This window comes from Equus quagga, chromosome 2 (assembly GCF_021613505.1).
Source record: "Equus quagga isolate Etosha38 chromosome 2, UCLA_HA_Equagga_1.0, whole genome shotgun sequence".
Lineage (NCBI taxonomy): Eukaryota > Metazoa > Chordata > Mammalia > Perissodactyla > Equidae > Equus > Equus quagga.
The window spans coordinates 164,620,033-164,645,217 of NC_060268.1; the positions used below are offsets into that span (position 1 = coordinate 164,620,033).

Genomic DNA, 25,185 nt, shown 5'->3' on the forward strand with positions numbered 1-25,185 from the left:
TGTATTTGTAAAAATGTGACTGTGGGTTCTTCCTTAAGAGTTCTAATGTATGATGATTTCTATTTTATATGTACAGAGAAACATGAATTTTAACAAATTATATTTAAAGTACTTTATTCCTATTAAAACTGTAGGTGTTGTTATTAAAATGTTGGGGAGGTTCTTACTTGCCTTAAATTTAGTCAGTGTTTATAGAAAAGTAGATGAGAAGAAATGTGTCCAATGTCTGATGTCTGCCTGAAGTTCTTTGGGGAGACCATTTTTTTTTTTTGGCTTGGCACCTGAGCCAACAACTGTTGCCGATCTTCCCTTTTTTCTTTTTTCTTTTTATTCTTCTCCCCAAAGTCCCCCAGCCCACAGTTGTAGATTCTAGTTGTGGGTGTCTCTAGTTGTGCGATGTGGGACACCGCCCCAGCATGACCTGGCGAGTGGTGCCATGTCCTTGTCCAGGATCCGAACTGGTGAAACCCTGGGCTGTGGAAGTGGAGCATGTGAACCCAACTGCTCAGCCACGGGGCCGGCCCCTTGAGCGAACGGTTTTTTGGTTTTTTTTTTAAAAGATTGGCACCTGAGCTAACAACTATTGCCAATCTTTTTTTTTTCTTTTTTCTTTTCTGCTTTTTCTCCCCAAATCCCCCCAGTACGCAGTTGTATATATTTAGTTGTGGGTCCTTCTAGTTGTGGTGTGTGGGACGCCACCTCAACGTGTCCTGATGAGCAGTGCCATGTCCGTGCCCAGGATCCTAACCAGCGAAACCTTGGGCCATTGAAGTGGAGCGCTCGAACTTAACCACTTGGCCACAGTGCTGTCCCGAGAGAACAGTTTTAAAGAAAACATTCTGTAATAAATGTACCTACTATCATCTGTGCTTTTCCAGGTTCAGATCTGACTTCAGCCTAATTATATGAACATTTGGCCTTAAATATAACTTCATGACAGTGATAGGTGTATGGCATTATGTATTTTATATGGGCAAACAATTCTGTATATAATTTCATTGATTCTGTATATAACTTCATTGTTTTAGGGTTATGAGAGAATTTACAATGAAATTCCGGATATTAATCTGGATGTCCCACATTCATACTCTGTGCTTGAACGATTTGTAGAAGAATGTTTTCAGGCTGGAATAATTTCCAAACAACTCAGAGATCTTTGTCCTTCAAGGTACTTTACTTTTTCAACATAAAATACTGGCTGAGATGCTGAAGTTAGTTTTCTATCATTCTAATCTGTGGGAAAAAAAATAATGGTATCTTCCCTGAAGTCACTCAAGAGCAAAAATCATCTATTTTAAGTTTATGGAGAAACAAGGCGAAGTTTATTTTGCCCTCTTGTAAATCTATACAGGACTACCTCATGAAGCCCCAGTTCACTAGAAGGAAACTAATTTTGTGGAGCAGTTCTGTGTACTAGGCTCTGTTCTGAGTAGTGTAAATAACTGTTTCAGAGCCGATATTATCACCAATAAGATGAGAAAATTGAGGCTAGGGAGGTGTAAAGTCCTTTTTCTAAGGTCACACACGGTAGAGGCCAAGGATGTCTGACTTCCAGGATCTAGGCTTATTCCTGTCCTCTACGAAGCTCCCTTTTGCTCCTTTATAGACTGGACAGTTGGGGCTAATTGGATCTTATCACACTAGAAAGTGTGTGTGTGATTCTTTGGAGGTGTTATATTTGTGCTACCAGGGTTGCTTTAGGAGTTGATGAATTTTTTGTTAAAGCTTATAAGGAAGCTTATAATGTAATAGGTATAAAAGTTTATAGCTAAACTTTTATAGTTAATAGCTAAACTTCTTGTGTGGGTCTGTTGTATGTACATTTTAAGTTTTTGTAATTTTTATCTGAAAAATTTTATAAGCTTTGTATATTTTTATTTAAGTGCATTATGAGAATTAAATCTCAGAAAAATACTTCCTGGTAGTATCCTTTGCTCTAGGAAGTTTAGAAGCCATTAAGAGAGAAGGAAAAAATAATGGTGGAAGATACAGTTTAATGGCCTTGATAAAAATGTTTGAAAATGTAGATCTCTACTTGGCACCATTTGTGTACTGATGTGCCAAGTGGTATACATTAGTAGAAACTCAACTTTGGCCAAGGCTTCTTGCTGTTTACTGCTTTGTTCCCCTCCTTGGTCACCTAATATAGTCTGAAGCCTTTATGTTTAGGAAAAGTAGCTGGTTTCCACTTAGTATGAAAGGGGGTCAACACCTTGGCATTGGCTTTTTAAAAGTTTTCCAATCTGTGTTCAAAAGTCTAACGGTTATCTCTGTTGTGGCTTTACTCGCAAGGATGATTTGAGGAGATATCTAACTTTCTCTGTATACCATAGAACTATGACTTTTTGTCCTTTATCCTTTTGCTTATTTGAGTGAAGTGTGCATTTGTTTGTGGTCTTGAAGGCCTGTGTATGTTGGTCTGGGGTCACAAAATAAGACCTAATTCTGCCCAACTCTGTTTTCCACTTACTGTTTTAGGCTGCTGTGGTCAACTATTCCTCCTGGGCTGTTGCTACTACATGTAGCTAGTGTGGTTACATTGTAGAGCAAGGCCTCTTGAGTTTGAAATAGCAGGAATCCCAGAATGGGGCACAGACTGGAATTAATTGGATTCTGATTTGTTTCTCCACATTCGGGTTATGGCTTTTTTATATCTGAGAAAACATTTTTAAAAAATTTTAAACATGAATATTTTGATAGGTTCTATAGCTCTAGTTTGCATAATTCCACATCACGTTGTTGTTTCTTATTTGGTTCACTGTTTAGCTTTCAAATAATACTAACAATGCAGTAGAAATAAATACTGTTTCTAAATAGCAGAATGTTTGCTGTATTTATATTTTAACTTTTTTTGTGCCTCCATTTGTATGATGAATTTATTTCAATAATAAAGCTTTTATTTAAATAAAAACTGCTCAGATTAGCAGTTCATTTGATATATCTCAGGATATATAGCAGGGAAAGTCTTTTTCAAAAGAATTAGAAGCATGCTGACTTTTTTTAAACAATAAAACCCCTCCGAAATTAATGAGTAACCAAAAAATACCAAGTTTTAAGGTTTTTTAATTGACCGTAGTCAGAATTTGTATCTATTTTCATGTTTGTGTTCTTTTCGTTACAGGGGCAGAAAACGTTTTGTAAGTGAAGGAGATGGAGGTCGTCTTAAACCAGAGAGCTACTGAATAAAAGAACTCTTGCAGTTTTAGATGTTATAAAAAATATATATCTGAATTGTAAGAGTTGTTAGCACAGGTTTTTTTTTTTTTTTTTTTTTTAAGCACTTGTTTTGGGTACAAGGCATTTCTGAAATTTTATAAACTTACGTTTAAGGGGAATTTTTAAAGGAAGTGTTTTTTCTTTTTTTTGAGGGTATAAAGGAGGGACAGAAAAGTAACCACTTCTTGAGTGGAATATTCTCATAAGCTACCTTTTGTAAGTGCCATGTTTATGACCTAATCATTCCAAGTTTTGCATTGATGTCTGACTGCCACTCCTTTCTTTCAAGGACAGTGTTTTTGTAGTAAAATCACTGGTTTATACAAAGCTTTATTTAGGGGGTAAAGTTAAGCTGCTAAAACCCCATGTTGGCTGCTGCTGTTGAAATACTGTGCTTTGGGAGTAAAAAAAAAAAAAGTTATTTGTCTTAAAGAATTTTAAGAAAACGAGTTAGTCACAAGACTTATTCATCTTTCCAGGGAGCATACTGATTGGTCTTAAAGACTAGACAGTTAAGTAAATGGTGGCCGGAACATCTATTTTTCTACAAAACTGGAAAAATGAACCCAGTTCTAGAAGAATGTATGACAAAATAAAACATGTGAAGCAGTGTTGATTCTTTATTGAGAGTACATTTATTTTAGGTCTTTGAAAAAACTTATTTCACACAGCAAATTTTAAATCATAAGGGAGCATATTTGAACCTAGTGAATTTAAACTTTGTTCCTCGCAAACTTTTAAATCAAAAGTACAGTAGTAAATAAACCTTTTAATATTATACTTGGGAAATGCATGCATTCTTCCTTGTTTTTTTATTTTATCTAGTGCTTAATGAAATTTCTAAAATATATATAATGCCTTTCATCATTCTTAAGTTCTATTACTGAATGTTTGTGTTATAAAAAATTATTCTCCAAAGACTCAGTTTTACATTTACCCAATGTCTGATAAAATAGTAGCTACCAATAAATAATTATCTAAAGAATGATCATATTGCTAACCTCTTTTGCAGAGCCTAATTACTCAGCAAGGCCTCAATGTCTATGCTAATTTAAATTGTCTATTGTTGACTGCAGCAAACCAACCAAAAACTATATTCAGAAGTTACCAAGGTATTCTTAGGAATATACCTATTACAGGTTTAGGTGCAGTATTTTAGAACTAAACCTCCAGATTTAATGTTCATATTGACCTCTTGGGATCTATCAAATCCATTATTACTTTCCATTTTTAGAGTTTTAACTGTGTTTTGCTACCTAGATGAGAAAGTAGCCAGGTAATTCTTAAGTCCTTAAAATCAGTATAATTAAAAGCTCAGGGGACTACTGGACAGGTGAGGGTTTCTTAAGAATTTAAGAAATACAATTTTGTCATTACAGGTAGGATCAGGTGGTCAGGCAAGATAGCCTTAAACATGACATGACATATGATTCATAAAAAAAGTTCTAAAGTTAGGTAATTTAAAAGCCCAGCATTAACACTTTATGCAAGATTAGAACATATCTTCAAATTGTTTTTTAATAAACATGTAAAGATTCTCTGAATATAAAAAGTTGCATTTAGTCACTTGTGCCTAAGAATGTTACCTATAAAACCGATAGTAGTAGGAACGGTGAAAAATAATTTAATTTGCAATTCTAAAATCTTGGGTTAAAAAACAACACCCATAAAATTTGGGTTCAAAAGTTTTTTAATAGCTTATGTTCACTACAAAACAAAGTGGTTAAATTCATAACAAGTTTCATTAGTGAGTTATATAACATACATCATTCAGTGAGTTGTCTGCCGTTCCTTTTCTGCCATTTCTTGTTGGCGAATCGTATCCTGTGCTGCTTGCTGCATTTTCTCCAGTTTTTCCAGAGTCAGAGACTTTAAGGGTAAAAGTTTGGGTTTACACAGCACCATCGTGGTTATATCTTCCACAGACAACTGCCCTAAGTTTAAGAAGAAATAAGAATTTGAGTGAGATAACCCAGATGCTTGGTGGTTTGGATTTGCAGCTAGAATGAAGGTCTAAAAACTTAATCCACTGTCTGTGAAGATCTCTTGTTCTCATAGTTAGCCCACAACATTTCTTCAATATAAAAAATATAAAAGCAACATTTAATACTAGGGAGTTCATGAGGAAGACCAGTTTTGAATTTTCTACCTAAGATTCTAAGCTCTCATGAGAGAGAGAACTTTTTGTGACAAAGGTTTAATTTGAAAAAAGATTTGGGAGAAATACATATGGCATAAAAATACTTATGTAGTAAAGTATGGTATTAATATGAATATTCAAATTAATGTTTAACTTAAACTTTCAGCTTTTTTTTTTAACTATTGCTTGATTTCAGACCTTATTTAATATTATGGTGAATTACAGTGCTATTTTTTCATTGAAAATTTCATATTGTAACCTGCAGTCTTGAGTATAACAAGATTTCTAGGTTTAAGAAACAGTGCTTCATTTGCCATCCTTTTACTGGAAAAAAAAAAAAAAAAGATGGATTACTCTTACAACCTACTCATGAAAGCAGCATAGTAAAAACAGTAATTGTGGCATATAGAACACAAAATAGTTTCAGATGTTTAGCTGTTGAGCATGCTATGTGACACTGCCTATTACTTTTTAGATCCCTGTAATGTTCTATGACCTAAGTATTTGTGATTTAGATACCTTGTTTTGGGAGAACTTCCCGGAACATTGACTTCACTTCCGCCATATCTGAATTGTTGGATACGGTTTTTTCCTTCAATGAAAAGTCAGTTATTAATATTATTCAAGAATGAATTCCCAAAGCATATTGCTTGAGACATTTCCATTGTTTAACTTAAGTAGTAAAATCACAGTTCCTATAGAAAATGAACGACCCCTATCCTTGCATAATTTTCCCACTAATTTCCTGCTGGTCTTTTCATAGAAACATGGTTGATATAAGCATCTAGATTTTGTCAACGTTCGTTAATCAAGGTGGTGTTAATTGGAAGGCTGTGTGTTCTAAACTTTTTCCCCTCCCAGTGAAAAATTGGTAGGGCTTCAGAGAAAGACATTTATGTGCAGCCATCTTGGTTCACTGACAGCATCTCCTGGGAATGTGGGCAATGTAAAAAATATGACCATTTGGAAGATGGGGTAAGGCAGCTAATTACGGAGAGGAGGAGGTAGTAGGTAAACATTTCCACTTTTTCAGTAGCTAACAGCTGGTTTCCACTTTAATCCCTTTTCTATAAAGACAAAAAGCATCCTAAGAATCAGTTACTGACTACACAGCTGCAATTTGTAAGGAAACAACAAAGTTCACTCTTGAAGAACAGAAGTGAGGTATGCTTTCAGTTTACTATTTTCCTCTAACACAGAGACACTATATGCTAAAGTGCCAGCAAATAACATCATATGACTATTTTGTTATGACTATCTCAGCATATATGCCATCTCTGGCTGATGACATTTGTTCCCAGTGTGTGTTAGTGCCAGATTACTATTGCTATGCTATATATGCAAGGTGTTCTGGACTGTAATTTGTAGCATGATCCTTTTCTAAACACAGATACTTCTCCAGACAGTCCCACCCATTTTGTGATATTTCGCCATACTGATGCAACCTTACCATGTGGCTTTCACATCACCACCACCACAGAAGAAAGGTTTATTATTTATAAAGTGGTGATGCTGGCTTGGTGCCTGTCCTTACTGCCCACTGCAAATTAGTTAGTGCAGCTGCTTCTAGTCTTAGTTATTCCTACTCTACTACTACTTTGACATTACTAATAAAAGCTTCCTACTCTCCATCCACCAAGCTTTTTCCCCTCTGTAGGTAAAATTCCTATACTAGGTCAAATTCCTATTCTGGAACTTCTAAAGTTCCTGAGGAAACTCTGTCTCCTAGAACTTTGTCATCAAAATTTACCCCTACACTGCTCTGAGAGTGAGGATAAAGTAGGAAATGGACCAGGAATAAAACAACTAACTCATCACTAACTGGAATCTAAGACAAATGCAATATGCAATTTCCTTAGAATGCACAACTTCTGTCACATTCTCTCCTTCTTTTTACTTAAGCCTGCTAGTGGTACCTAGTAATCATTTCCTTTTTTTTCCCCCAGGTTATGTTGAAGGCTAACAACATTGCAGATCCCTAATTAGCCTGAATATAGCCATAAGAACACAGCCTCTCCGTTAAAGATATCACAATGAAAATATTCAGTAGGCCCTTACTTGGTGCAAATCTGACATGATATGCTACTGAAAGGGAGGATAGACATTACAGATGTTGATAATGGAAATAATAGCAGCTAAGAGTTTTTATATCATCAAATTTTTTATCACCAAAATGCTAAAATGGTGGGTGAACAAATCTTAAACCTTAGCTGTCTTATAGAGTAGCAACTTCAGCTACTTAGAATTCAGTCACTGTCGTTTGCTTTCTCTTGTCTATTTCTCTTTCACATCCAAAATCTGCCTTGAGGAAAACAATGAAACTTGGTGCTCTACCAAACCTTAGTTCTCTGACTAAGCTGCCATTGTTACTGGAAAGGGTGTGGGGCCAAAGGCCTGGTAGGGAGTGGGTTGGGCCTGGTGTGGGGAAGATTGGTGTGCTGTCACTTGCCTGGGTGGGGTGTCAGCTTTACTAGGGTTGGTTCTTATTCCTAGGCCCCCCTAGGCGTTGGCAGGAGAGAAACAGGAAGGGAAGGGCTAAAATAAGCAAGCTGGTGGTTGGATGGCCTGCAATGGCAAGGCTACATTGTCTTGATAATCAACTGCCCAGGGAGTCCAGAGTAGGAAGGAGCATTTATTTCCTTATCCATGTGGCCTGCTGATAGCCAAACACGATGGGTGTTTTGTTTGGTGTCATGTGCCATAAGGAGCAGTGGCTGCTCCTAAGGGTACTTTCTTACTGGTAAGGTAAGAGGTGTGTAACACCAGGGACATAAGGAGAAACTTACCAGCTCTGGCTGAAATTTGTGTGTATCATACAAGTGCCACATCATTCAATTCAATAAATACATGAATGTCTACCATGTACCAGGCACTGTTCATTAGTCAAAAAAACAGACAAAAACAAAACCTTTGCCCTTTTGGAGCTTACAGTCTAGAGTAAGGGGAGAGAAACAAATAATAGAATGCTAGAAAGTTGTAAGTGCTAACAGAAAATAAAATAGCTTAAGGGGATTTAGGAGTGCTGGGAAGGTGGGTATTGCAATTTAAATAGGAAGATAATTATGGCCTCATTAAGAAGGTAAAAATCATTGTGGTCTCATTGTGGTGTGTGTGTTATGTCTTTTGAAATTGCAGAAAAGTCAAAAGCCTGACAGCATTCACAGTTAGGGAAGGTGTAGGAAATGGGCACTCTCTGTTGGTGGGTAGGTTTGTTGGCACAGTTTTTTAAGAGGAATATTTTGTAGTACCTATTTATATTTTGTAGAATCTACTAAAGCTAAATATGCACATTTTCTTTGACCCAAATATTCCACGTCTAGTAATGAGCCCTAAAGAAACAAAGCACAAGTGTATAAAGATGTAAGGATAAGAATGTTCATTTTAAAGCATTGCAATGAATAGCAAAATGTTTAGCAATAGGTGAATCTAAATGTTCAGCAATATGTCAAGGGTTGAATAAATTATGAAACAGCCATACAATAGAATACTATGCCAGATTTTAAAATAATATAAGGCATAGTTTAAGAGAAAACATATTAAAATTGCAGAAGTAAAATAAAATTCTTACACTAATAGAACCCAAACTTTTAATACTTAGAGAATGCAATGTCAATCATTTTTCGAAGCTCTTGGTCTGGGTAACTGGAAAATAATCTGCTGTTTCCTTTTCCACCATAGTTTCTTTAGTTTGTAATTTCTCCCAGAAATAATGATTTTGATGGATAGTGCATTTGAAAGTTATGACAAAGTAAGCAAACCTGTTGTAGCCATTTGAGCTGGATGACTAAAATTAATGCAGAAGAACTTGGAGGGAAACCAAATCTTTGCCATGAAATATTTTACTAAGCTGTAGGAGTGAGAGTGGAAAGACACTCAATTCTAAGAAGGATTACTTTGAATCATTCATATACATGCTTATAATATAAGTTAATCATACAGCTTGGACAAGTTAAAAATCACTGGGGTGATTTCGTTTGATAACTAAAATACTTATGGGTGTGGGACTAGACAAGAGCACAAGCATCCTTCTGAATATATATCAGTGGCCCTCAAATTTTATGCTTGCATAACCCCTAAAGAGATTTTGAAAAACCAGGTACCCCTTTGCACATTTCTAAATTGACACATAAATTTGTTATGCTTAAGCAGTTATAAAGGATATAATTTCCAGCATATTTAAAAGTATTATATCAGTCTTTTAAAAATAATCAGATATAATCTAAGTATCATAGCAATTTGATAGCTACCATCATGCATTAATTAAAAAAATGAACTCGGGGGCTAGCCCCGTGGCCGAGTGGTTAAGTTTGCACGCTCTGCTTCAGCGGCTCATGGTTTCGCTGGTTCAAATCCTGGGCGCAGAGACGGCACCCCTCATCAGGCCATGCCGAGGCGGCATCCCACATGCCACAACTAGAAGGACCCACAACTAAAAAACACACAACTATGTACTGGGGGGCTTTGGGAGAAAAAGGAGAAAAAAAAATCTTAAAAAAAAAAACCTCTTTTTTTAAGTCAGAAATTTCACATCTTTTTTCTCCCTAGACCTCTATTTTCCACTCCACTTAATTTTATTCTAATGTAATACATTTTCATGCTTGAAAATACTTTAATGATTATCCTACATACTTCTCTGCTACAAAAATGTTTATAAATTTAAGTGGAAAACTTTAAAATATTCTGGATTGAGTTATTACAATTATTAGTGAAAAAGGATCAAAACAAATTACATGTTGATAAAATAATTACTGAATATAAAAAATAAAGTTAATGGCTATGTACCTGTTAATAAGTACAGAGAAATTGGTAGTAAATACCAGACAGTAAAGACTGGAGTAGAAAAGGATGCTCTTTTTGGTGACAACGGAATTATTCTTTCAGAATGGAAAATAAATGTAACATAAGAAGAGGAATTTGGGATAATATGTACCTATCTAAACAGATTTTTTCTTTCAACAAACATATTAAATGCCTCTAATGTGCAAGCAACAGCTGAATGAGGGAGATACAGTGGGTAAGAACCAGTTCCTCTCCTTGAGGAATTTGAGGGAGATGAGATGAGGAGAGAGATGCATGTAAATAAATAATTACAGTTGACTACAACATACTTTAATAAGAGCATATCTACTGTGCCTTTAAGAGACCACAACCATGAATAACTTGGCTCAGGATAGGTGACAGTGGCTGATCTCTGAAGAATTACTAAATATGACATTGGAACTAGTCCCAGAAGGATGAATGGGGGTTTACTACACAGAGGAGTGGCTGTGTAGCAAGGGGAGAATGTTCTAGACAAAGTGAACAATATATTCAAAGAAAGCAGCATGAAAAAAAAAAAAAAAGCCTGGGAATAGCTAGAGTACAGGGTACACACCTTGTACGTACTGTGGTGGGACTGACTAGGTGGACGCCAGTTCATGCTCAGCCTTGAATGCCATGCCTCTGAGTTTGGACTTTATATCCTATAGACAGGAGGGAGCTAACTGGATGGCTCTGAGTGGGTATGTGATACATGATTTGTTTTTTGGAAACATATTCTAGACAAAAAGGAAAAACGAGACACTAAAGACAAGATTAGTAAGGAAGCTTTAATTGTTTAGGTAAAATGATGAGGGAATGAACAAAAGAAGTGATAATAAGCATTAAGAGGAGAAGATACAAGAGGTATCCAAGGATATAAGAAGTTGAGATTCAAACCTGCACAACTCTCCCCAGCCCCCAGATCCTTTGAGTGATAAGGAAATGATCAAGGATGACTGAGATTCAAGCTAACATGTTTGGATGGTGCAGGTATTAATTCAAGTTGGGAACACAGAAGAGAAATAATTAGGAGGCGAGGGTAAAGACCATGAATTAGGTTCAGATCCAGAGTGTGGAAGTCTAACAGGAAGCTAAAAAGGACTGTAGGCCCAGAGAGTCAATGGTACAGTAGTATAAGCCATAGAAGTAGATATAATCATCTAAGAAGGAGGTGGAAAGATGGTAGATGGTGGTAGGGTTGGTGGTAAAAAGAGATGAGTACAGTGTAGCGGTTGAGAGATGGATCTGCAGTCAGATTAGTCATTTAAACAAATTACTTAATATTCTAAGCCTCAGTTTCATCTGTAAACTAAAACTTATAATGGCACTGACCTTAGATAGTATATTAAATGACATAATTCATATAAAGCTATGAGACCAATCCCTAGCATATGGTAAGAGCTCAGTGAATGTCAGTGATTCTTAGTGTGTTGTACCATTACAATGTTGTCATAAAATTAGATTCTTAGAAAAAATAAGTGTATTGACATACATTAGAGTATAGAGGCTTAATATTAAAAAAAAATGAAGAAAAACCTATAGGCAAGCAGGAACACTTTAGAATTTTCCACTCGTATGTCTTAAAAGTTATCTCAAAGGAAGAGTAGTTTCAATGTCCAGAAATCTACTTTAGCTTCTTTCCTTTAGCATAGAGGCTCTTAAATTTTAGTTTGCTTAAGAATAACAATAACAGCATGATGTTTTAGTAAAAAATCACACATTTTAACTATATAGACATTTTAATGGATTTTCTACAGTAATTTTGAAAAATAAACAACATTTACCCTAAGAGGTGATTTTAGAATTGAATTATCCATTTACTCACCTCCCACTACATCCCCTAATACATACATACATATACAGCCATGAGCCACATAACAATGTTTTGGTTAATGACGGACCACATATTTGACGGTGGTCCCATAAGACTAGTAACATATAGCCTAGGTGTGTAGTAGGCTATGCCATCTAGGTTTGTGTAAGTACACTCTATGATGTTTGCACGATAATGAAATCACCTAATGACGCGTTTCTCAGAACATATCCCCATCATTAAGTGATACATGACTATTATTAAATTTAACAGACTAAAACTGGGTCTAGGAAAAGTTATCTTCTCCAACGTCATATAGCTGATAAGTGGAGAAACAGGATTTAAATTCATGTCTGCCTGCCTCTGAAGGCTGGTCTCTTCAGTTTTCTCTACGCAGCACCTGTAGGAATGGCCTGAGGACCCCAAATGGATTTAGTATGGAGCCTCACGGAAGGAATACCAACATTTAAGAATATGTTAGAGGGATAAGAGGAGAGTAGACTATGGTGTGTAGAAGCAAAGGAAGGTTAAAGTAACACATGATACTCAATTTCTTCTGAAATGAGTAGGTTTGAAGCTACTAATGACCTTTGCAAAGGAAGACGAACATAAAATATGAGTCAAACAGTACATCTCAGGATAAAAATAGAAGTGCAGCATACTGACTAAAGCACTGCATTTTTTTTCTGTTTAGTTTGAGAACTGTGTCACAATCAGATCAACGTATGGCTCTAACCAACATATGTTTTTTCTCTCTCTCACTCTCTCCTTAACTTGAGGATTCAGCATGCCAGTTGTCATGTTTGATACCACCCTAAAATAAATAAATCTCTTAGCAGGAAAACATACTATTTTTTGTCTGTGGACATTTGTTTTTTTCTTGCTGAGGAAGAGTGTCCCTGAGCTAACATTGTTGCCAATCTTCCTCTTTTTGCTTGAGGAAGATTGTCCCTGAGCTAACATATGTGCCAATCTTCCTCTATTTTGTATGTGGGACACGACCACAGCATGACTATGGGCGGTGTGTAGGTCCATGCCTGGGATCCGAACCTACAAACCATAGGCTGCCAAAGTGCAGCATGCAAACTTAATGACTAGACCACCAGGCTGGCCCCTGCCTGTGGATATTTTTTATAGCATTAATAATATTTTTAGAAAAGATGCTACTGGAACTTTCAAATTTCAAGCTTAATTAGAAATATGCAACACTTTAAAAGCTTACAAGTTTTGTATTTTTTTCACAGGTTAGCTTATATGAAAACATACTGATAAGACCAAGATCCTGGGTTAAATAGCTGAACAGGACTATTAGCTTTAGATCGTACCCTATTTTCATCTAGCCATCTGGAAAATGTAGGCTATAGTCATATTGGAGGGCAGACAGAGAAGGGTAATAGATTACTAAAATCCAAATTCCATTCCTGGTAACTCAAAGCATATACTATACATATTGATCAGAAATATCAAAATGAAAACATACTATGGATGGCAAAGCCAAGTCTTGGTTTCTAAAAATGCTAAGGACAGGATTTGGATGTTTCAAAAACTGTCTTACTAGGTCATACTAAAGTCTCCTCAGTCTAATATTCGATCTTTGCTGGGAGCCCCCAGGAGCCATTCTGTGGGTCAATATGGTTATCTTCCATAATATGTGCCTACACTCCTAACTTGCCATTAGCTCTTCATAATTCTTTTTTCCCTTTGTTAATTTATCTAAACTTATCAGCTTATCCTAATTGTACAAAACCCCATTTTAAAGTCTGAAGTTGAATGTTTCAGAGTATTTTAGGGTTCCAAGTATTTAAACAAGCTGTGACAGTAAAATCCAATGTACGATTTAAAACAAGATTGTACTGGAGGGTTTTTTTCATTTTTTTCTGATCAATCTGTTTCATGTTTATACTTTAAATGGGGTACACGCTAACTGTACGGGCTCTGGCTCTACTGCTAAGGAGCTGTGTGACCTTGAATACATTTCTTAACTAACTGGAGGTTTGATTTTCTCAGAAAAAATATTTTTAATGGCTGTCCTAGGTTGCAAGGTTCAAGTGAAAAGTGGATGTAAAAGTGCTCAGAAATATACTGTAATATTTACTATTCCAGGTCTAATTTTCATATCGCTATAATAAAGGACTTGTTCTAACTTCCCATTAAGTATCTTCTGACTCTAAAAATCCTCTGAATCCTCGACACCATGGTACTTATAAGACAGCATGGTCTATTTAAAGGTGTTTTCCTTTAAAAATCCGTTTTACTTATTTACTTTTAAAGGGCATGTGCTGCCAAATTGTGTTCTTAAATACATATATATATTTTTCTGCTTTATCTCCCCCTGTAGACAGTTGTATATCTTAGCTGCAGGTCCTTCTAGTTGTGGGACGTGGGGCGCTGCCTCAACGTAGCCTGACGAGCGGTGCCATGTCCGCGCCCAGGATCCGAACCCTGGGCCAACGCAGCGGAGCGCGCGAACTTAACCACTCGGCCACGGAGCTGGCCCCATTAAATATATTTTTAAAAATATAATAATAAAGCAAATCTATTTCATGATATAATTCAAGGTTCAGAAAATGTGGACAAGTTTTTCAGTTGGTGGCAAAGAGTAAAAATCTTTAAAATCGTAATCAAGGGAATAGAAGATTGGTATACACAAGAATCTAGCTTGAATTTTTTTTTTTTGATTTGGGAATAAGTGACTTGTTGCCTAACCTAGAGAAGTAAATGCACCTGAAATATGGCAAAAAGAAAACATTTCTAAAGCATTTTGAGATTCTCGACCAAAGCACCAATCATGTTTTCATATAAGAAACACAGAGGTTATAAACTGGTGGCTCTTGGTCCTATTCAGTTAAGTGTTTTGCTGGCTTGCTAAATGTTTAAAAAGTATTTGAATCAATGTTTAAAAATCAGGAGATTTCACCTGAAGTCCAAATTTCAGCTCCTGTTGACAAATCTGACAACACCAGGCCCATATCCCCACATGGCAAAATGTGGCTGTGGCTGAGAAGTGATGCTTCCTTTAAATGAGTATAGGGAGCTCTCCAGGCCCCACTACTGCCTATTGTTTCCATTCACCTTACCTGCCCAGCTACTACAGGCACTTGACTTTGCAACTTCAGTAAAATACAAAGCCACTGAGATATTATATGCTATTATATGCCAAGCTGTCCTATTTTATCATTAATGGGCATTAAGAAGCAAAAATATAATCTCTGGAAACCGAGGAAGGCACCAGAAGCAATCCTGTTTATGTAAAGGACAGTAAAGGATATTTTTCTTTTGTGAATATTCATTGTTAGTTCCTTTTAAGTAAATTCAATCTGCCTAATGCAGGTTGTGGATGGGGGTGGTAGGAATGGTAGGAAAAATAATGAAAGATTTTATCTTTTGTCTTAGCTAAGACTGTGGTTGACAGATAATTTTCAAATACATATTAAATTTCTGAATGTAAACTAACATGAGAAAAAAGGTGAAAGAGAGATCCCACAAAGAAAGTGTTTTTTACCAGACACAAAGTAACAATGCTCACTCTCACTCAAGTGGCTGCCCACATTCAGGGTGCTTAATTTGGATTGATAATGTTCAGCTGTAGATGCCAAATAACATCATATGTCATGTAGTTGGAAACTACAGTAGATTCTATTTTGTTTTGTTATCTGGCATCTGCTGGTAGAAAAATGTTGCAACAAGTTCAGTTTGGCTAATTAATCCAGACTCATGTGAATAAAATGTGTGGCGTCCAGCTTCTGAAATGTGCCTAGGCCTCAGAACAGGAACTGTTCTTCTTGGGTGAACTTGGATGATGCTACTGGTTCTGGTACACTCCAGCAGGAGATATTAGTAGAATTATTAGTTAAATTAGTTAAATTAGTAGAAAATGATACATCCTACTCATACAAAATGTGTTTTTCTAATAATATTTGCTATTTCAAAATTAAGTACTAGAAAGTGGTCCTAAAAATGTTAGCTATTAAACTTTAAAAAAGGTATGTGAAGATCTTTTTACCTTCTCAGCATCTGAGATATATAGCTATTTCAAGTCTATGCAGGGAAAGGGAAATAAAGAATTGCTTGATACTTTACTTAGTGTTTCTCAAAGACTGATCCTCAGATCACCTGCATCAAAATCCCCTGGATAATTATTAAAAATATAATTTTTCTGGAGCCTTTCTCAGACTCACTGAGTCAGAGTCTCTCATTTTTAAGTTCCCCACATTAAACTTGGAGGACCACTGTCTTAGATTCATTCACTTACTCAATAAATATTTAGTGCCCAAACTGGACTGCTTTAGAAGTTATTAATAACTATCGAACACTGACTACACACAATGTGCTATACACCAAGCTAAAGCACTTTATACATATTTGATTCATTCTATTCAACAATCTTAAGAGCTTTTATGGCTCCATTTAATAGATTATAATATGGATTAGAGAGAATAGATTATAGAACAGATTTACACACAGAGTGAGTAAACTACCCAAGTCACTAGCTAGTGCATGGCCCTCTTCCTGAAATCCAGGTCTGATTCTAAAATCTGTGGTCTTAATTGGTGTATTATTTTGCCTTACTTGAACCTAGAGTCAACTTAAAATTGTTTCATAGTCCCATGTGAGCAAATTTCCTTCTGCACAGAAGAAGTGACTGATGGAGTGCATTACTTAACTTTCAATATGACGGCTAAAAACATTCTAAACCAATCTAAGAGTTTTTGCCCTCCCAGAGCATTTTCTTCTTCTCCCTTAAGTGCATTTTCTTCCTTTTGCTTATCTTTCATGATCAAATATAAGTCTAGGATAGGAGGAGTACATGAGCTTGGCAGCCTTGGGAGTTTTCCTCGTGATTATGAAGTAGATTCCATAAACACTTCTCTATCCACTGGGCAGAGAATGTTCCTAATGTACTAAGTGTTCAGTATAATCTTGATTCTGCCATTTTTAATAGGCTGTGATGAATGCTACCAAAAAGCTATCACAAAAACACCAGGACCAATTAGGACTTGCAAGAGAATTTCAGGGAGAAAAATAACATTGCCTAAATTGGAATATGGCCAGCTGGCCAGCAGTTGCCTTGGTATCTGCTTTGATAACATCAAGATTCATACATACTTGAATTGCAGGGCCCACACAGCTTGCATCAACAGTCCTCAGGGTGCCAGGAGTTGAAACTCATGAAACAATGCTGACATCAGTACACTTTGCTGTAGATTACATTGCATCAGCTCCAAGTGTAGGCAAAGTTGCAGTGACTTTATTAAGGGTAGGCACTCTATATTCCAGTGCAGGGTATTAACATATACTCAGACAGGAGGATTAAACGCTAAACTCTTCTTTGTAGGACACAATAGAAGAGTGTGTATGCTGATAAGTGGAATGGATTTAACTAGCAACTCACGGCACGGGTAGATGTAGTTGCATTCGAGAAGGCTTAATCATGACTGGAAAAGTATGAAGACTGTGAAGTATTCTCGCAAAAAATGTTAAATTGAATCTAATCAAGCCTCTAGTCCAAATTTTGATTTACAAAAAATAAGAAAAAAGGAAATATTCAAAAAGACCTCTGACCTGAACTCTTCAAAATGCCAATGTCAAAAGGGAAAAAAAAGATAGAGGAACTGTTCTAGATTAAGGCTAGAGAGTTACAATATCCAAATACGATACATAAACCTTGATTTGGATCCTGAATTTTTTGCTTGGGTCAAATGGGAAAATGTGCATAAAGACTGGATTTTAAATATTATAGAATTATTTCAATGCTATCCCAATCAGAATCCCAAGAACATTCTTCACAGAAATTGAACAAACAATCCTAAAATTCATATGGGGCAACAAAAGATCGCGAATTGCTAAAGCAATCCTGAGCAAGAAAAACAAAGCCGGTGGAATCACAATCCCCGATTTCAAAACATACTACAAAGCTACAGTGATCAAAACAGCATGGTACTGGTACAAAAACAGGTCCACAGATCAATGGAACAGAATTGAAAGCCCAGAGATAAAACCACACATCTATGGACAGCTAATCTTCGACAAAGGAGCAGAGGGCCTACAATGGAGAAAAGAAAGTCTCTTCAACAAATGGTGCTGGGAAAACTGGACAGCCACATGCAAAAGATTGAAAATTGACCAGTCTTTTTCACCACACACCAAAATAAACTCAAAATGGATCAAAGACCTAAAGATTAGGCCTGCGACAATAAGTCTTTTGGAAGAGAATATAGGCAGTACACTCTTTGACATCAGTTTCAAAAGAATCTTTTCGGACACTGTAACTCCTCAGCTGAGGGAAACAATAGAAAGAATAAACAAATGGGACTTCATCAGACTAAAGAGCTTCTTCAAGGCAAGGGAAAACAGAATTGAAACAAAAAAACAGCTCACTAATTGGGAAAAAATATTTACAAGCCACTTATCCAACAAAGGGTTAATCTCCATAATATACAAAGAACTCACACTGCTTAACAACAAAAAAACAAACAACCCGATCAAAAAATGGGCAGAGGACATGAACAGACATTTCTCAAAAGAAGATATGAATATGGCCAATAGACACATGAAAAGATGTTCATCATCGCTAATCATCAGGGAAATGCAAATCAAAACTACACTAAGATATCACCTTACACCCGTTAGATTGGCAAAAACATCCAAAACCAAGAGTGACAAATGTTGGAGAGGTTGTGGAGAAAAAGGAACCCTCATACACTGTTGGTGGGAATGCAAATTGGTACAGCCACTATGGAAAACAGTATGGAGACTTCTCAAAAAGTTAAAAATAGAAATACCCTATGACCCAGCCATCCCATTACTGGGTATCTATCCTAAGAACCTGATATCAGAAATCTCAAGAGTCCGTTGCACCCCTATGTTCATCGCAGCATTATTTACAATAGCCAAGACGTGGAACCAGCCTACATGCCCAGAAACTGATGATTGGATAAAGAAGATGTGGTATATATACACAATGGAATACTACTCAGCCATAAAAAAAGACAAAATTGGCCCATTCACAACAACGTGGATGGACGTCGAGGGTATTATGTTAAGCGAAATAAGCCAGTCAGAGAAAGACGAACTCTATATGACTCCACTCATAGGTGGAAATTAGTATATTGATAAGGAGATCAGATCGGTGGTTACCAGGGAAAAGGGGGGGTGGGGGGAGGGCACAGAGGGGGAAGTGGTGTACCCACAACATGACTAACAAAAATGTACAACTGAAATCTCACAAGGTTGTAATCTATCATAACATTAATAAAAAAATATTATAGAATTATTAACTTCCTTAATTGTGATAATGATATTGCGTTTTATAGGAGAACTTCATAATTCTTAGGAAATACATGATGGAAATTTAGGGGTGTCTACTTAACAACAGGTGTCTGCAACCTATTTCCAAAGGGTTCAATGATAATCAAAAAGTTTATGAGAAGGGATGAAATAAATATGGCAAAATGTTAACAACTGTTGGATCTAGGTGAAGGGTATACGAATGTTCATTGTATTCCTCCAACTTTATGTACGAATACTTTTTAAATAAAAAATTAGGGGAAGAAATCATGTTGGAAAGACTTCAGAGGAAAAGACTAAGAAAAGATTGAGTAGCAGGGACTATGCTGAATCTCTGATAAACGGAATTTCCATAAAACTTTGTTGGCAGTGTCTTGGGCATCCAGGAGACACCCAATATATTCCAACTTTCAGTAAATATTTACCAAAATAATATCATGTGCAGGGTAAAATGATAGGCAAAGGAATCAGATACAAACCATTCTATTGAAACATAGTAGTGAAGCTAAGAACATGAGCAGCTGTTACATAAAATAGTGGTTGTCATAAAAGAGGTACAGAAAGTGCTAGGTAAACTCAGAGGAAATGCCTGCCTGCTGGGGAGACTCTGGAAACACATCTCCAAAGATAACTAGGACACGAATACAAAATCACAAAAGGTTGGTGCTTCAGCGATTAACCTAGGAAGAAACAACAGCAGTTCATTTGGCTGGAGCATGAGTACTAAGTAAGCAGAAAGAACTTAAGTAAAGAAGGTAGGTTTACACCCTTCTTGTTGACTGGCTGGGTATAAACAATTTTCAATTTACCTGTAAGTTCACCTGGTGTTTTTCCTGCAGCTTTAGGCATCCAACCCGGTATGACCAAGATGACTGTCAAGTTCTTGACTCAAGCCTACAGAAGGAACTACATGAGATAATGTGTGACAACTCTTGTAAAGAGCCATATAACAGTAATACAGTATTTTTACAAATAGCCACAAGCATTAACTTCTTTAACCGTAGACACGCAGGACTAGGATAGTAGACCTTTATCCAGAACTGCAGTCAATGCTTACAAACCCCCAAGAGAGAAGAGAAAGGGAGAAAAGTCAGAATGTGAAAACAGGAGTCGGCGAAACAAGACTTAGAGGTGTTGCCGCTGTGGTTGGGGGGACCATCTTTTTCCTCTACAGATGGGAAGAGAAAACAATTTCCTCAAGCTCCCGAATTCTCCGTCCTCCCAAGGTCGGGAGGTGAAAGTACTTAACAGGAACCTGCGGGGGTGTGGCCAGCAGCTCCATCTTCCCCCAATTAGGGGCTCCGCCCCGCGGCCCGCGCCCCGCCCGTGCCGGCTGGCTGCCGCTGGGCGAAGGGGGCCGGTCGAGCGGCCTCGCCCCACAGGGAGTCTCAAAGGCGCGCAGGGAGGGCGGGCCGCAGCCTGGCCAGCCCGGAAAGAAAACCTTCTTCCAGCGGAAGCGGTTCCGAGCCCCGCTCGCCTCCTCGGCGCTCCGTCTCCCAGGGACCGTCCGGCCCTGGCTTGGCCCACGGGTCGGGGCCGAGGGACACTCGACTCACTTCGCGACTCCTGTCGGAATGGGCACTCTCTGGGGCGCCGGGGGTGCAGGCTATTCCCACCCTTCCGCCATGACCCCATTCAGAAGAGCCAAATGAAACTTCCGGGCAGGACAGGGATTTTCGGAGCCCTAAACTCTTGGCCATCTAGGTAAGTGACCAGACGTCCCAGCAAAATAAAGGCCAGGAAACCCGCTCCCTCCGCTTCCCCAACCCGGGCAGGTAGTCCAGAATATGAATTAATTTGGCTAACATGGGATGTCTGGTCACCTTTGGTCTCTTTGGGCCTACTTACAGCTGCATCTCTTCCCAGACGGCTCAGCTGTTGCCCAGGGCAACGGTGACATTGGGCGAAGGGAAAACTACGTCACACTGGAGACAGGAAGCCAGAAGACTCCCGTGCCATGATCAGTTATGGCCGCCTTAGCTTCAACAGTAACTTCCGATTGCGAGTCGTCACTCTACCCTGCTGGAGGCTTACTCTGTGGCCTAGCTAGCCAGCGGCGCCCAGTGGGCAGGAGAGAAGGCGTAGAGGAGCCGAGGAAAGGAAAAGGGCGGAGAGAGGGAAGCTGGCGCCAACGCCTCACTCTGATTGGGCAGCGTCGCTTGCGCCAGTGCTTTCCTCTGATTGGGCAGCGTCGATTGCCCTGGCTCCGCCTGTTTTTCTTCCCCAGCGAGTGACGGGCCTGCGCCGGAGGGGTGGGGCGGGGCGGTAGGAGCGAGAGTGTGTGGAGGGGCGGGCGGGGCGGGGCGAGTGGGGGAGGGGCGGGCGGGGGGCGGCGGTTGGGCAGCGTCGTTTCTGAGGAGGAGGAGGAAGGAGGGCGAGCGAGGAGGATGGCGGAGTCGGGGCTCCTGACGGTAACCGGGGGCCGCTAAGGCGGGAGGGTGTTTCTTGGTTGGTTCTTCCTGCCTTCCTTCCTGCCCGTCGGGCGGTTGGGCTGGCTGTCGGTAGGGGGAGGCCCCGCGCGCCCTGACAGGCGCGAGCCTGCGGGGCTGGGGCGAGGCCCGCGGGGCCGGGGCCCTGGGAGGCGCCGCCGTCGCCGCCGCTTTCCTGGGTGCTGTTGCCGGGAGAGCTGGGCCGCCGGAACCAGCTCTCGCGGGGAGCCCGCAGCCGGGCTCTTAAGAGCGAGCCGGCGGCTCTGACAGCCGCCCGGGCCGGGCCTGCGGTGGCGGCGGGCGGCCGGGACAGCGCCCGGGCGAGGGCGAACGGGTGTGAGGGCGCGGGCCGGGGGCGCCTGGCGGACGGTCCTGCTCCACTCGGCTCCCGGGGGCGCCGGGCCCGGGCTGTGGGGCGCCCCGTGGGCGTCCGGAGGGGCGTGTAAATCGTTGGCGGGGGCCCGGGTGCAGCGGGAGTGATACGGGGCGGGGTCTTTCCTCGGCCGCTCTCCAAAGCCCACCGCGCTCTCCCTGTCTCCTCTCTTCGGTGAAGACTGGTGAGTCGGCTTTGGGTGTGTTGCCTGGTGAAGCGAGTTGTAGCCATCCAAGACTACCCTGTTGGAAATGCTTGATGGCACCCTCTTTCCGCGGTGGCTTTTGGGGATAGAGGAAAAGTACTCTACGGCCCCCCTCCCCCCCAGCTTTTAGCGCTAAAGGCTTCAGGACAAAACGATTTTTCCCCAGCCCCTCAGTATCCATTGTTTTGTACCATCCCCCTCCTCCGCCCCGTGCCTAGGTAGAAGAATAATGGCTTCAAACCATTAATTGCCTTTTTCCCCCCTTAAATCGGCAGAGGGTTTGCCTTATTGTGTTAGTATGGATTTACAAACAGGTGGAATGAATACCCATTTGGGTGTTGGAAAGAAGATGCTTTTTGTGTGTGTTTTTAAGCTTTCAGCCCTTACAGTTGGTGATTTGATTTTCTTGTCTCTTGCTTTGTATCATAATAGGAGTGATGAGAATAAAAGAGGAAGCAATGTTTTTACACCCTACCCAAAGAAATGTTTTCTAAGTCTCTGGGGATGCTGAAGCAAAATTGGGTTGCAGATGTGACTGTATAGTATTTGTCTCCGTCATGGTAACTACCAACAGTCTATATCTAAGCTTCCACCTGTGCAATTTTGTACACTTCGTAAATATCAGCAGCTTCTAGCATGTACTCAGAGAGATTACGGTATCTAAAACTTATTTTTTGTTATGTTTTTCAGAATCCTAGGGTACACATTTGTAACCAGGTATTTTTTGTATCTAAATGTAGCATCAACACTGAAAAATTGTCTTAATTTTAAAGACTTCACTTTGTTAGCCTGCTAATCTCTACCCTCACCCTTCCATGTCATAGCCCTTATAACTGTTTGTTACCGTGTATTTGAAGAGACTTAGCTATTGGGTACAATTTGTAACATTCAGTAAGCTTACATTTATAGTTTGAATTTATCAAGTGTTGATGTTTTTCTATGTGCCAGTGACAAGAATTTGTAGGAATCAAGTATATAAATGACCATTTCTTACATATGGAACTTAGACTACATATGGTAAATCTTTTAAATACTTATTTGGACATAAGGTACACTAAAATTTTTATTTAATTTTGAATATATATTTGAAAAAGAAATTACAGACAAAGGCTTTGTTTAAAGTTTGTAACTTTGAAATAGCTTAAATGTAATATAAAGCTAACACAATCAACTATGTTCTTGAAACACCAGTTTCTAGGTATGGACCTGGCCCATCTCTAAGGTTACTACTCTTTCCCAAGGTGTTTGTTCAGTTTTTGAAGAAAACAATTACATTTATCTCAGGTTGGCATTTGTTTTCTGATCTTTCATTGTTAGTATAATCTTTAAGTGTTTAAATTTTTCTCTTGTTATACTTTTTATGGATTAAAGACTGATATTAAGAGATACAGTAATTGCTTGCAGCTGGATTAGTTTTTAGTTTTTAAACTGCCATATTCAGAAGGTTTATCAGAGCTGTGTTTTGATAATTGTAACAGGTAAGACTCATACAGCAACTTGTGTAGTACAAGCCAAATTTGAAACATATCATTTTCCAAAAGGAACACAAAAGTTATAAATTCTTTTGTTATTCTTACTGGAGTTATACTTTTTAAATATTACTGTTTCATCAGTGACTTGGGACAGGGTTTGTCCCATGTTCAGAGAAACATAAACTGTAATTCTATGTGGAATACTCTCAAAGGTGGCTTCCGAATAGCTGCTAGTATATTTTGTGCCTTGGCTGACCCATGTGGATTGTGGGGGAAGGGTGAATAAAATTGGAATTCTTTGTTATCCAGGCAGTTAAATTGCAGTCATATTTGTTTTGAAAATATGCTGGATAATCAATATCTGTTGTGTAATTTAATATTTCTGTAAGACTTTTTTCTTTAAACAATTTCAATAATTTTTAGATTTTTTTCTAGTAAGAAGATATTTAAGTATAAAAATAATCTTTCGTGTTTTTGACTAAAAAATGTACTCTAACCTACATGTGCAGATATGAGGATAGATATTTTTTTGGAGGTTGAAGATTAAGTGAAATAATGTATCTTTAGAATTCAGTTTATTATATCATTCATGTATGAAAAAGCATAAAATCTATGCTTCTAACCAAAAAAACAAAACAAGATTCCTTCCCTCCCCCAAATAATAAAAAACAACACCCCAGCAAGTTGACCCATAATTCCTTCATTGAGTTCTGAGGTTTATAGCTTGGCCTTGCTGGAAGTGTTCTTGAAATAGTTTATAAAATATCAATTAGGAGAGGAAATTTAGATATAAAGTATACACATTGACATTTCCAAATAAGACTAGTAGGGAATTGGTAAATATTTTGCTATAGGTGAATTAGGTAGAAATTGGCTGTAATTTAGTAGCAGAGTGATACATTAAGTACTTCTCTGTGCTACATGAGAAATGAATATGTACTGCAAATATTAAATTGGTTGCTATTTTTGCTTATTGTTAGATTTCATGCATTATATATTATGTATTATAATTTAAGGCTAAATCTTTCATAGACTAAATTATATATATATATATATATTTATGTTTGCTGTCCTTGTCTTCAAAATTTTGTTTTGTTTACTTGTTAAACTGCATCAAAATTATACCGTATAGATCTTTCTGGAAATATTTTCTCTGTTAAGATAATAGTTAAAATTTTGTATTTTTCTACCTCTCTGGCCACATTGATTTTTAGAATATTTCTCAGTTACAAGGTAACCTATGATGTGCTTGAACTTGATATATTATAGAGTGTTTTGAAATATAATTGTCATTCATTGCAGGTTGAAAGGAACATGAATAAGTCCAAAATTGATTTATGTTCTAAATTATGTAGTTGTATTACTTTAAGGTAAACTGTTGCTCATTCTATCTTTGGTAATTTCTCCTGGTTCCCAGCCTTTTGGCACAGCACCTTTAATTCAGCAAATC

General features: G+C 38.3%; 3 protein-coding genes across 17 annotated transcripts in view; 2 read left to right on the forward strand and 1 right to left on the reverse strand.

Moving 5' to 3' along the window:
• PDCD4 (programmed cell death 4) overlaps positions 1 to 3,839 on the forward strand; it is a 25,760-nt gene extending 21,921 nt beyond the window's left edge. For both annotated transcript variants that reach the window (XM_046653624.1, XM_046653625.1), the window contains 2 exons: positions 1,029 to 1,168; positions 3,122 to 3,839. In XM_046653624.1, the coding sequence (XP_046509580.1) occupies positions 1,029 to 1,168; positions 3,122 to 3,182 (201 nt within the window). In that variant the 3' untranslated portion in view covers positions 3,183 to 3,839. The remainder of the gene's footprint in view (positions 1 to 1,028; positions 1,169 to 3,121) is intronic.
• Positions 3,578 to 21,456, reverse strand: BBIP1 (BBSome interacting protein 1). Of its 11 annotated transcripts, none has more exons than XM_046653634.1 (5): positions 21,105 to 21,456; positions 20,066 to 20,150; positions 5,876 to 5,948; positions 5,616 to 5,680; positions 3,578 to 5,150 (listed from the first exon to the last, which is right to left on the reverse strand). In XM_046653634.1, exons 2-5 carry the CDS (start codon positions 20,103 to 20,105, stop codon positions 4,987 to 4,989), a joined length of 342 nt encoding a protein of 113 aa, XP_046509590.1. In that variant the 5' UTR covers positions 20,106 to 20,150; positions 21,105 to 21,456; the 3' UTR covers positions 3,578 to 4,986. The 11 variants fall into 11 exon arrangements, with proteins under 11 accessions (XP_046509590.1, XP_046509589.1, XP_046509585.1 ...); XM_046653633.1 differs by having other exon boundaries at positions 20,066 to 20,162; positions 21,080 to 21,449; XM_046653629.1 differs by having other exon boundaries at positions 20,066 to 20,162; positions 21,105 to 21,432.
• SHOC2 (SHOC2 leucine rich repeat scaffold protein) overlaps positions 20,772 to 25,185 on the forward strand; it is a 97,349-nt gene continuing 92,935 nt past the window's right edge. The window contains exons 1-2 of one of the 4 annotated variants that reach the window (XM_046653622.1): positions 22,708 to 22,823; positions 23,455 to 23,547. The gene's annotated coding sequence lies outside the window, so the exon portion shown is untranslated. Of the gene's footprint in view, positions 20,961 to 21,591; positions 21,668 to 22,129; positions 22,243 to 22,707; positions 22,824 to 23,454; positions 23,548 to 25,185 lie in introns of those variants that run through there. The other 3 variants (XM_046653620.1, XM_046653621.1, XM_046653623.1) reach the window with 3 other exon arrangements.

Coding starts and splice junctions, on each gene's coding strand:
- BBIP1 (XM_046653626.1), bottom strand. CDS start 20,891: ATGGGGTCATGGCGGAAGGGTGGGAATAGCCTGCACCCCCGGCGCCCC. Junction 20,163..20,505: donor CCACACCCCCGCAGGTTCCT/GTTAAGTACTTT, acceptor TATCTCATGTAG/TTCCTTCTGTAGGCTTGAGT.